This window comes from Emys orbicularis, chromosome 10 (genome assembly GCF_028017835.1).
Source record: "Emys orbicularis isolate rEmyOrb1 chromosome 10, rEmyOrb1.hap1, whole genome shotgun sequence".
In the NCBI taxonomy this organism is placed as follows: domain Eukaryota; kingdom Metazoa; phylum Chordata; order Testudines; family Emydidae; genus Emys; species Emys orbicularis.
This window is the reverse complement of record NC_088692.1, coordinates 16,153,215-16,165,676: the sequence shown is the minus strand read 5'-3', so window position 1 is coordinate 16,165,676 and position 12,462 is coordinate 16,153,215. Positions and strand designations below refer to the sequence as shown.

General features: G+C 44.3%; 1 protein-coding gene across 2 annotated transcripts in view; it reads left to right on the top strand.

Annotated features, from left to right (window-relative positions):
• Positions 1–9,929: 9,929 nt before the first annotated feature.
• The window catches only part of METTL9 (methyltransferase 9, His-X-His N1(pi)-histidine), a 39,020-nt gene continuing 36,487 nt past the window's right edge, over positions 9,930–12,462 (top strand). For both annotated transcript variants that reach the window (XM_065411930.1, XM_065411929.1), the window contains exon 1: positions 9,930–10,238. In XM_065411930.1, the coding sequence (XP_065268002.1) occupies positions 10,065–10,238 (174 nt within the window). In that variant the 5' untranslated portion in view covers positions 9,930–10,064. The remainder of the gene's footprint in view (positions 10,239–12,462) is intronic.

Here is a 12,462-nt window from a genome sequence, read left to right as displayed (position 1 = left end):
GCTCTGTGCCTCTGTTCCCATTTTACAAGTGGGGAAACTGATACCCATCATTGTAAAGTAATTTGAGATCTACAGATGAAAAGCACAGTATAAGAGCTAAATATTATTTAGTGAACATGTGTAGTTGAGGAATCTGAGGACTTAAATTAAAGTTCAAGAAATCAGAGATATAATGAAGTCTTAAGTTATGGTTACATTTTTTGAGTCATGCCAGAGAAACAGTTCTATTTACTTGTATTGTACATGCTAATATCAACATGTTTCCAATGTCTTCTATATTTATATATCAAAAGAATCCTAACAAAAAATGCTAGTGGGAATTTCATGGGCCTGGATTCTTAAATTGTCTTTTATAATACACCATTGTTTATATACATGGATTTCTGTCTATTGATCATAGTCTGTTTTAAAAAACAAATTGTATAACTTGCCTTCCAATTTAGAAGGATTAGGGTTCCTGCTGTTTTGTGGACATAGTTTTTGAGGAGAAAACCTGAAAAAATCTAAATGACTTTTAGCCTGTGATTCACTGTATACAACTAAGTTTTCTTCTTGGTTACTCCTCCCAATTTGGTAATAAAGAAGTTATATTACAAATATACTTTCCTTATACTCTCTCTGGTAGTATTTTGTCTTTTTCTCGTGTATTTTCTTTTCTTTTTTCTTAAAGGGGATGCTCTTCCTTTCTGTTAGGGGACAATTCCCACTTCAGCTCCTAAATACCTACAGTATGCCATAGATAATTAGCTTTCATTAATTTGTCCTTTCATAATACACCTCTACCCCGATATAACGCGAACTGATATAACACGAATTCGGATATAACGCGGTAAAGCAGTGCTCCGGGGGGGTGGGGGGGGCTGCGCACTCCGGCGAATCAAAGCAAGTTTGATATAACGCGGTTTCACCTATAACGTAAGATTTTTTGGCTCCCGAGGACAGCATTATATCGAGGTAGAGGTGTATAGAATTGTTAGAACACATTTAGACCATAGGGTTCAAGGGTAGTATGCCATGTGGTACAACAGAAAGGACATCAAGATGTTAAGACCTAAAAAGGGTAGCAAGAATTCATTTAAATGGGCAAAGAAAGATGGACAGTCTTTTGTGGAAGGTGTTTGGCAAATATAGCATTTTACTTACTGAAGTAAAGAAGGATAGAAGGGGATATGACTAAAATCTTAGACTGCTTTAAGAATAGTAAAGCTAAACTTAAATAGCACCTTTTCACTGTTACAACTCCAGCATGAGGATAGACAAACCAAAAATGACAGTATATAAAAGAATTGTAAGCCAACATTCATTCACACACAAGGGGATTAACTGTGAAATAATACAGAAAATGTGTAGCCATAGCCTATAACACTCATACTAAAATACCAAATACATATTTAACAGGAAAAGTTAAAAGGGTGGATGGGGGTCCTTGTTTTCTTTTCAGTCATACCATTCTTCTCATCATAAAGACAGGGCCGGCTCCAGCATTTCTGCCGCCCCAAGCAAAAAAAAAAAAAAAGCTGCGATCGGCAGCAGCAATTGGGGGGAAGAAAAAAAAAGCCACGATCGTTGGTGGCAGTTCAGCGGCAGGTCCTTCGCTCCTACAGGGAGTGAGGGACCTGCCGCCCCCGAATTGCCGCAGGTGCCGCCCCTCTCCCTTGGCCGCCCCAAGCACCTGCTTGTTAAGCTGGTGCCTGGAGCCGGACCTGCATAAAGACAGCAAAAGTATCTACTGCCATGTGGAGTCAGAATAAAAGACCTTGAAAACTGATTACATTCAAGCGGCAATCTCATCACAAGAATTAGCAATAGAAGATTGACCACACTTATGATGGAAATGGGGAATAAAAATGTCACTGCCATGCACCCAACTTTATTATGCTGTGCCAAATTTACATGATTGCTTTGGTTAAGAACCAAGGAAGGGATGACCACATAGAAAAGTTTAGTTTCCTACAACAGCTGGTTGATCTGTTCTGACTCTGTTAGCTTAGTGGTGCCTGAGTCTGAAGGTCCCACTGCTGGAAAAAAATGCCACAGTTCAATCTTATATAAAATAGCCTCACATGCATGCACACAAACACAGAAACAGACATTATTTGGAAGCATTACAACAGTTTAACAAAATGACAAGCCTAAATTATATTATTGCACAACTTTCATGACAGCCACATGTTCCTGATCTTGATATAAATTCTTGCAATTCAACTTGTTAGAACAGTAAACTAATTGTATTTATCTAAAACCAATACACAAAAGCCCATGCTAGATTTAAATGGATGATTAAGTGTTAACATCTTTGCTCACCTAATCAGAGAGGTGGTGTACTATGGTGTGGTTAAAGTATAGTCAAAATCAGACTGATCAAATGGCAATAAAAATTATATTGAGATTTTCCTGGGACAAACTCAATTTAGGTATTTTGTGGGGACTACAGGTCTGCTTCAGTTCTCTTATATGATGTAAGCTTCCCCAGGTGCCTGCTGTAATTTATGAATACTGTATGTTGAGCTGGTTAGTGGGATGTTTATTGTCTGAATATATTGGTGTATTTTAATAGGGGACTGTTGGGAAATACAAGCTGGAAGGAAAAGACTTGAGGGTTGTAAAACTACATGTAACTAACCTGGAGCAATTTATTTGGCAGTGTATACTTTGCAAGCTGATGTCTGTTTCAAAAGAAGCAAAGTAAACTGTATTGTCATTTGGAGTTTTGATTGTGAAGCTGTTTTATTCCTTGAAGGAAGACTAGGCTGATGTCTTTGTAAATAGCAAAGGGAGAAAAAAATTATCTGGTAAAAAAAAAAAAAACACACCTGCCACTGGCAAATGTCTAAACCTCTAACATCAAAAACTTTCCTTAGAGGCTAAACATAAATGATAGTGAACTTAACAAAAAGATTGTTTAGCAATGCTTTTGTTGTTATGGTCTTGTTAGAATTTTACAGTGCTAAGCAGGGTTGGATTTGATTGGTACTTGGCTAGGAAACTCTCAGGAAGATCCTAGGATGCAGTGTGAAATGCTAGTGTTGATTTCAGTGAGTGTTATTCTTAACAATGAGTCAGGCTTGAACCCAAACATGGTGTTAGGGGGCGCTGGAGAGCTCTTAAAATTAGATCTAAAGTCAAGGTATAAACTACTGGGGTCATTAAAGTTATGGCACGTTCTGCAAGATGAAAGGTGTTAGCCCTAGTGCCACAGTCAGATTCTAGTTTAAGCAATTAGGTGGGCTCTATCTAAATTCTCTTGCTGTTTCAATTAGATAGCATATTCTTCACTTTCATTCCTAAAATGCTGTCATCAATAACATTGTATATAGCACCATAGCGGTATATGATGGTACTAGGCACGTAAACAGTCCCTGTCCCAAAGAGTTTACAGTCTAAGGCTCTGGTCCTGCAAAGATTTATGCTCATACATGTAAGCCATGAAGACTCTTGCCCCACCACTCCACATGGAGCAGCTTATGGCCCCATTCCCACAATATTGCCCCACCATTACTTGGAGAGGCAGTGACTGGAGCCTGGCCACCAATACATGAGACATCTAGTTGACTGGCAGGGGACTGCTACAACTTCTCTTTGGGTAGGTTGGGGCTTTCTCTATCATCAGACCACTATTCTCTGTCTTCAGGCAGGCTGGGACCCCTACCAGAAGAGGGAGGAATCAGCCTCCACCCTCTTAAGCAGAGGACTATGGGTGGGTGCCCTTGCCAACATCACCCCAGAGAGTTATGAGGGGGTGGCAGCAGCAAGGTCCCATGCCATTGGGGTAATAACAACTTGCTGACCTTAGTAAAATGAAAGGGGCAGCTCTTGCCTTGAAGAGCTCTTATTTCAGGCTGTCTGCAAACCTAGTCATACATCACTGCATTGGTTAGGCACAGGCCACATTCCATGGGTTTTGTCACAGTTATGAAGGCTAGAAACTATTTTTGCATTAAATCTTAGACTCTGTCACCATATGACTCCAGGAGCCAGAGCCCCAGGTACACGTTTATAGTGCTTATGCTTTAATTCAGTCCCTGATCAGTATCATTAGCCCCATTTTGCAGATGAGGAAACAAGGACCAATGGGGAAAGGACTTGCCCAAGGGGACACAGCAAGACAGAGTATAAGCTAGGAACAGAAACTAGGAATTCCAGCTCCTAGTCCTTGCTCTAACCTAATAGGGTCCCACTGTATTCCTAGACCCAGGAATAGAACCCAGGAGTCCTGACTCCCAGATTCCTGTACTTTAACACACAAGACCCATCCCATAGTTGCAAGTAGAACCCAGGAGTCCTCCCTCCACATCCTCCCCACTCTAATCACAAAATCATACTCCCATCCTAAGAGCCCTTATTAAAACAAAATCCTACAGAATTCCAAAGTAACAACCCACTATAAAAGTATATTTTGAGCCGTTACCAAAGGGAGATGATGATGATGATGATGCAAATTTGAGGGCCTTAAGCCTGATCTCATATTTAGCAGAGGTGGAATCTTTAATCTGAAGGCCTGTCTTTGTAACAAGCAAATGCCCTTTTTGAAGAGGCCTGTGATGACCAATCCATTTTAAATATGCCTTTTTCATGGGAATATTCACTGCACCTGTTTACTTTAGACTTCTGTATGCAGGAAGAACTTGCATTCAGATAGGGAAAAGTACCACTTCCCACTTTAATTTTTATCATTGCAACAGCAGCTAGGAATTGCTGCAGATGAGGATCAAGCCCCAAAATTCTGAACCTTAACCGGAGCCACAAGAGGCAGTAAGTACAGGGAGTTCCTCTGGATTGATGTTAATCTATTCTGAACCAGTGATTCACTGCATGGTCTTGGGTAAGTCTTGAGTGACATCTCTGTGCCATAGTCAACACAGAGCAGATGCCTCATCAAAAAGCAAACACAACATGTCAGTTGAGTTGCCCTGGGGGAACCAGTCAGAAGAACTTTGGTCACAATTGCACAACTGAGGCTAAAATTCTCTGTTCCATAAGCAATTTGCCAAATCCTGAGAGGTCAGGACTCCTGGATGAGGTTCCTAATGAATAAAAATATGTGAATGTGTTTTGTGGGTGGGGAAGGGAGGCTGGATGTTAGTGTAACCTCACCCAAATCATGGTGATTGTGTTACTGGTATGTATTTGTATGTTCTTCCGTGAGATGCCATGTATTTAAAGTAAAATGGAGCCCCAGTAGCTTCAAGAGAAACTTAGCCAGTTGGCTTCCCTTGCCCTAAACTGGTGGTGAGTCTGAAAGTGAAGCAGTTTAGTAGCTTCAGGCCTTGAAGCTGAGGTGGAACTCAGTGTATTTTGGTGTGGGTGAGCTGCAGTGGTGGATGGCTGTGATGAGGGCATGTTGGTTATTAAATGGTAGGGTAAAGCATAGAGGAATTTCTCCTCTTTTGGAAATTTTCCCTATGTTTCCACAAGCCATACACAGCTTGTTTGGTACAGGACTGTCATCTTTTCAGGATGCAGAGGCCTGGACCCCCGTACCCAAAGCTCTCAAGAGCCTGTGTGATAGGCCCTTGTGGACCCTATTGTGTGGAGTAACGAGAAAAGGTTTTGCCCTGTCTGAGCCCCTCTGGGATGTGATTCACCCAGTGTAGGTGGGGGAGATTTGTAGATGGGGAGATAAAGAAGGTGGGGGCATGGGCACCAGGTTTGTATAATTTTTGGTGGTGCCCAGAACAGGTCGCAGAACCGTCCCGTCCATAGGATGGACTGGGACAACTGCCCCGAGCTTTGGGGGGGCCCCACATTTCAGGGGGACTCGGGGTCCAGGCAGAGCCGTCCCATCCATAGGATGGACTGGGGCAACTGCCCCGGGCCCCATGCTTTGGGGGGCCCTGCGTTTCAGGGGGATACGGGGTCCAGGGCGGCCTGGGAGATTAGCAGAGGGCCTGGGGCCGGCAGCAGTGAGCGACCCGGCCCCAGTATGCCCCTGCTTCGCCCTCTCCCTGTCCCCATTCCACCCCTTCCCCCAAGCTCCCGCCCCGCCTTTTTCCGGCTTCCACCCCTTCCCCGAGCGACGCCAGGAACCGGTGGAGCAGGGCGGCAGGGCGGGCTGGGGGCATCCTGGACCCCGCGTCCCCCTGAAGCGCAGGGCCCCCCAAAGCATGGTAAGCCCAAACATTAGTGGAGCCAGGCCCATGTTTCTAAGTACTGGTGGAGCACAGGGCCCATATAACTCGCCGCCTATGGGTGGGGGTGCTAAAGTGAAATGATGGAAAGGGCTTTTGGGGTGGGGTCTTCCTCAGAATCTGGGCTCAAACTATGTTCATCTATGTGGTGCCCTAAATAACATAGCTTCTTCTTTCCAAGGACACAATTTTCCTTGTTCAGCATTAGTCCTGTAGACTATATATTACTCAGGACACTTTAAAACCTTTTCTTATGCTCCTGAGCTTTGTACTGGCCCAAATCAAAATATCTTCCACATGTACAACCACCTCCTGCAATCCTTACATCTTTGCACTGGAAGATTTCAGAACTGCTAATGCCAAAAGATAAATGCTGGAAACAGTATCAGCTAAATTAAGTAATGAATATAGCAGACTAGATTCGGAATTTACTTACACAGGTTTTACATAAATTTCACTACATTGATTTCAGTGGAATTACTCCAGATTTAAACTGGTGCAACTGAGAGCAAAATCAGGTTCCATGAGTTTAGCACTATCTGGATGCAGCAGGATCTGCCAAAATCCACTTGCAGAATTAAGCAGTAAGGAAAATATGTGCACATGTTAATTTGGCAATTATATCCCCTAGTGTGGGAAGAACATATCTTTTTCTTTTAGCTGATTAAATACAAATCAAATCAACACATATTCTCACACTCTGCTCTTTTTTATGACAGAAACTGTAGGTGTGCTTCATTCTCTAGGTTCTGTTATAGCTGCAATTATTTGCAGGTTTACCATTCTGCCTAGTTCCTCTTTCATTATAGGAAATAATGTGACTGGAATTCTGTGAGCTGTGTTAATGCTATAAGGTATTGCCCCTTCTTTCAGTTTTATCTGCACTGGCTCACACTTCAGAAGGCCCATGCCCCCACATCTAGATAAAATAAAGGTTAATTGCGTGATTGAAAGCTGTCTAATTACATTATTTATATACTGTCACTCTTGATATAGTCCTGAGCTGTCCCCTGATGCTCTGATTGACTGGGTAGAATATTGAAGCACAAGGTGCATGAGGTAATATCTTTTATTGGATAAACTTCTATGTGGAATACAAAAAAAGTATTATTTTCTAATAGCCTGAAGTAACATTCCAACAAATGATGGCCTTCTACCAAATCAGAAATGGACAACTATGCAAGGTCGACTAAATAAGACCTCATCATTAATGTGAACCTCTTTGTAGACAGATACCTGTTGGCAACACTTGTATCGAGTACCTTGTCAAGCCGATAAAGATACTGAAATTGTTATAATCTGAAGAACCTCCTGAGGAACCTACTATGACTTCATAAGGGCCTTTCCATCCCCCACTAGATGGGTGTTGCTAAGAGAGGCAGGGGGATGGGAACTGAACAAAGCGTTCTTTTGGCGGGATGGACCTGATGGTTGCAGGTTCTAGGTGAGGCAGGCGCTGCTGTGTAAGGGCTCTGACTGAGTTAAAATGTGTGGGTTTTTGGCAATGTGGTCTGGTGGCATTCCCTTGGATACCCCTGAAACAACAGTGGTATTAGCTGTGGGATGGTGATTAAATAAACCCATGCTATCAAACAGAAGCAGGATATACTAAATAGCGGCCACAGCTATGACCAGAAAGAGCCAAGAAGGAACAAGCTAAGTTACAGGCATGGGAGAAAGGAACAAAGGGGGCTTGAAGGGAGACAAAACTGGCAGAGATGGCATGGATAAATAGGAGACGGGTCATGTGGAAGGGAATGCAGAACCAGTGAAGGGAGCCATGAGATCAGCGTGGTTAGTGAGGAAAATGAGTTTGATAGCAAAATTGGGATAGATTGGAGCAAGGTGGTGTCAAGAAAGCCAAAGACCAATTGGTTACAACAGTCCTTTATCTGTTATGCAGCATTGCTGCATGCTCTTAAATATCTGCTGCATTCCACCCTAGTGGTCCTGATAGGTAAAGTTATTCTCTGTGTGTAGTTCGGTTTATAAAGCTCTTTGGGATCCATCAGTAAGACATTATATACAGTACAACTTTCTACCAAGTGTAGCACATTTCATATACACATTGTCCCAACATTATTTTCAGAAATAAAATTCACAATTACACAGATTGTATATGTTAAACTATAGAAAAACTGTTGTAAAGATATTATATGGTTAAATTATGGTGTTCAGTTACAAAACTAATAACTGAGAGAAATAAGAAGCATAGGCAAAAGATTAAAGATATCTTAAGATCAGATTGTAAAATAGCTGATGAGGCAGAGCAGAACAGGAAGGCTGTTCTAGATGGTGGGAGATGCAGAGAAAGGGCTGTCACCAATAGTGGACAAGTTAGGGAAACCAAGAGAGAGGTTGTACAGTTGTAAGTATATTTTGTTAAAAATAATTTTAGAACTATAAAGCTGGAAGGTCTAAGGATTAAGTCTTGAACTCACTGGCATCATAGGTTCAAAAACTTGGCAGGGCTGACTTACAGTTTTGTCATTCTGAGATAAAGTTCAGTTCCATATTATCTGTCTTTTTGATGCTATTTTAAGAATTGAGAGTCTGTCTGCTCTGAGTAGGCATTAAAGATGTTAATGGCAACAGGGATATGTATGAAAAGATGGAAGGGGATGATGTCTTGTTTTCCTGCTCAAAGGAGGGGGCAGGGCCCTAACTGTGTATGTGGAAAGCTCTATACAACACTCATAGGTTACCTAGGGAGGTGGTGGAATCTCCATCCTTAGACATTTTTAAGGCCCAGCTTGACAAAGCCTTGGCTGGGATGATTTAGTTGGGGTTGGTCCAGCTTTGAGCAGGGGGTTGGACTAGATGACCTCCTGAGGTCTCTTCCAACCCTATTCTTCTATGATTCTCATCTCATTTGGGGAAGGGGGCAATGTGTTGCTTGGGTTGGGGAAGCACCCCTGTGCCTGTGGGATAGGAGGGACGGATGGGTCTCTGTGAAGGAAGTAGAGGGAGTGGGTTTGAGTGTACAAAAACACATACCCACCACACCTACCCACCACACTCCATAACAAGTGGTCATGGGGGATATGGCCCCATCTGTCTGTGTAAGGGTGACCAGATGTCCCGATTTTATAGGGACAGTCCTGATATTTGGGGCTTTGTCTTATATAGGTGCCAATTACCCCCCACCTCCTGTCCCGATTTTTCATCCTTGCTATCTGGTCACCCTAGACTCTGTGTGGGGGAGAGAGATGTCTCTTGATGGGGGGGGGGGGGGAGAAAGGAAGGTTAGTTGGTCTATCTGAGCCTGTGGGTGAGTGACTTATGCCCTTTAGCTGTGGGGCAGAATGGCAGTGGGTCTGCCTGTGTGTGAGGGTACATGCTCCCACCTGTTCAGGGGAGATGGCCTTTGAGTGGGGAAAAGGAGTGGACAGTGAGGCGGATCTGTCTGCGGGCGAGTGATCCATGCCCCCTTTCTGAGTGGGGTGGAGACACATGCCCTCTGTCTGCTGGGGAGGGGCAGTCGGTCGGTCGGTCTGTCTGTCTGTCTGCCTGGCGTGGCACATGCCCCGAAGGAGGGGCGGTAGGTAAGTGCCATGTGCCCTCTGGGGGAGGGGTGGGTCTCTGAAGCGGGAGTTCGCAGCCCTTCCCACCGGAAAGAAGGGGGGGAGTCGCCGCCTCATTGTGCTCCGCTCTGGTTTGAAAGCAGCGCCCCGCCGTGCGCCCACGCCGCGCTGTGATTGGTCCAGAGGCACGGAGGGGGCTGGTTCGTGCCAGGCCCCGGCGTGTCCCGGCAAAGCGGTCCGTCCGGTTCCGCTGCCCCCGCTTTCTGAGTTCCATTCTGTGTGTGTGCGGGCCCTGAAGGGGAGCTGGCTGGGCTGGGCGAGATCTGTGCTGCCGCCGCTGCTGCTACCGCCGCCGCCATGGAGAGAGGAGGCGGTGGCTGCGGGAGGGGGTGACTCCGCGCACCTTCCCCCGATGAGACTGTGCCTGGCCTGGCTGGGCTGCTACACCCTATCCCTGTGGGTGCTGAGGAGGAGGATGTGGTCTGGCCCTGCCAGGTACCTGAGGAGCCCTTTATCCAGGTCCCTCTACATGAATATGATGGGCAGCCACAGCCAGCCAGCCCCGGGCACCAAGGAGAACCACCAGGTACAGCCCCCAGAGGCAGCAGCTTCCCCCCCCCCCCCAGGGGCAGGGGCTCCCCGCCCCCATCCGACCTCCCCCAGGGGCAGGGGCTCCCCGCCCCCATCCGGCCCCCGAGAGGCAACAGCCCTCCCCCAAAGAACAGGGGGGGGGGGACTCTGCTGAGAGCACCATGCACGGGGACTCTTTCCCCATCCAGCTCCTTAGAGGCTGCCCCCCACCCCAGGGAACGGGAGTTGAAGGGTGTGAGAGCACTGGTGAGGGAGGGAGAGGTGGGAGCCTATGGGGGGGGGGGCACAGAGTATAACGGGGACGGGGGCACTGAGCACAGGGAAGTGCACGAGGGTATGATCTGTGGGGCACAGAGTACAAGGAGTAAGACGCTTGTGGAGTGAGAAGGACCCAGACCAGAGAGTCCAGGCAAATGTCTGCTTGCGTGAAACAAAGGGAGTGGATAGCTGATTTTTATTGATTAGAAAGTTTGTGTGTGTTCTCTGTGTAAAAGATATTTAGGAAATTTTAGTACTGTACATAAGTTGAGAAAAGCAGCATAGAGAGGAAATTTTTTAGTGCAATATATGTGGATTTTACAAAATTGTACAGTGCACTTGAGTACAGTTGTAAATGTTAATTAAGATGATCTAGGATAGCAACATATGGATTGAAGATTAGCTCAAAGGTTGAAAATAAATAGTAACAATAAATAAAGTCTCAAGTTGCAGAAAGGTGTGTCAAAAAGGATTCATGAGGTCCTACCTCCATGCTAGGCACGAGATTTGATGACTTCTCGAGGTCCCTTCCAGTCCTGCTGTTCTGTGATTCATGTTAGGATCTTTATTTCACTTCTTGATGATCTAGATAAGGGAGTAAACAGAACCTTAATGACAGTTGCAGATGGTGTTAAATTTGGTGGGGTTGCAAGCACGAAGACAGAGAAATGCCAACTAATATAACTGGGGGAAAATAATCTGAAATATAGTGAAAGTGAGAAACTAGGCAGCAACAAAGTTTAGAGAGACTTGGATTGATGGTGGACAACAAGCTAGGTATGAGTTTGCAATATGATATGACTACAATGAAAGCTTAATTCAATTTTTGGGTTGCATGTGCATGTGTATTGGTCATTTCATGGAGGAAGAAGGGACTATGCCTTTTCAGTCCAGCTCTTCTGTGATATGACTGCACCTGGAATATACTGAAAACCTGGAGGGAGTTCAAGAAAGAGAAATACAAATTATCATGATACTGAAGGAATTGACTTATTGAGGAAAAACTGAGTAAAATATACATATCTTGATTTATTGGGGGAAATATAGTCTATAAGTACTTGAAGGGTACAAACACAGAAGAGGGAGATTAATTACATAGGCATTGATCCTGCAAGTCCATTCCATTGAGGTGGACACAGAGGTTTTGCAGGATCAGGGTCTTTATGTTACTCATCAGTGTATAACTAGTCTTAGTGATTGGATGAGACTGAGGGATAAAATATAGGCTAAGTATCAGAGGAAACTTCCTCACAGTGGAACAAAGGAGACTTTGGAAGCTCTGTAATTTGAGATGTTTAGAACTAATCTGGAAACAACAATAGATCAAGAACATGTACAATAGGGAACCATTTGTCATTTGCAGGTAGATGGATTGAATGAACTAATGGGTCTTTTCCATCTCTAATTTTTGGTCTGGGTTTTAGGATTTAGCATGGATTTATTGAGTGTTTAGTGAACCTCCTAAAGAAATTATGATGAATAAAAGCTGACTAATTTCCATAGGGCTACTTGTATGAATAAGTATGATGGGATCCTAAGTACAATGTAAGGCCATGTCTACACTTACAAGCTTACAGCTGTACTGATACAGTTGTGTTGCTGTACGAGCACTAGTGTAGCAGTGTTATGCTGACGGGAGAGAGCTCTCCCACTGACATAATAAAACCATCTCAACGAGTGGTGATAGCTATGTCGGTGGGAGAGTGTCTCCTGCCGACATAGCGCTGTGCGCATGAGTGGTTATGTTGGCAAAACTTACGTTGCTTAGTGGTGTACCCCTGAACCACAAAAGTTTTGCCTTCATAAGTGCTAATGTAGACATGGCCTTACTTTTACGGTTTGGCTTTTCATTCTTATGTAAAGTAGTTAACTCACCAGTCAGGTGTGTTTTGGGTTTTTGTTTGTTGTTGACAAGTTTTGGCAATAATAGTAGTAGAGAGTTTTGAAAGTTTCTTTTGGTA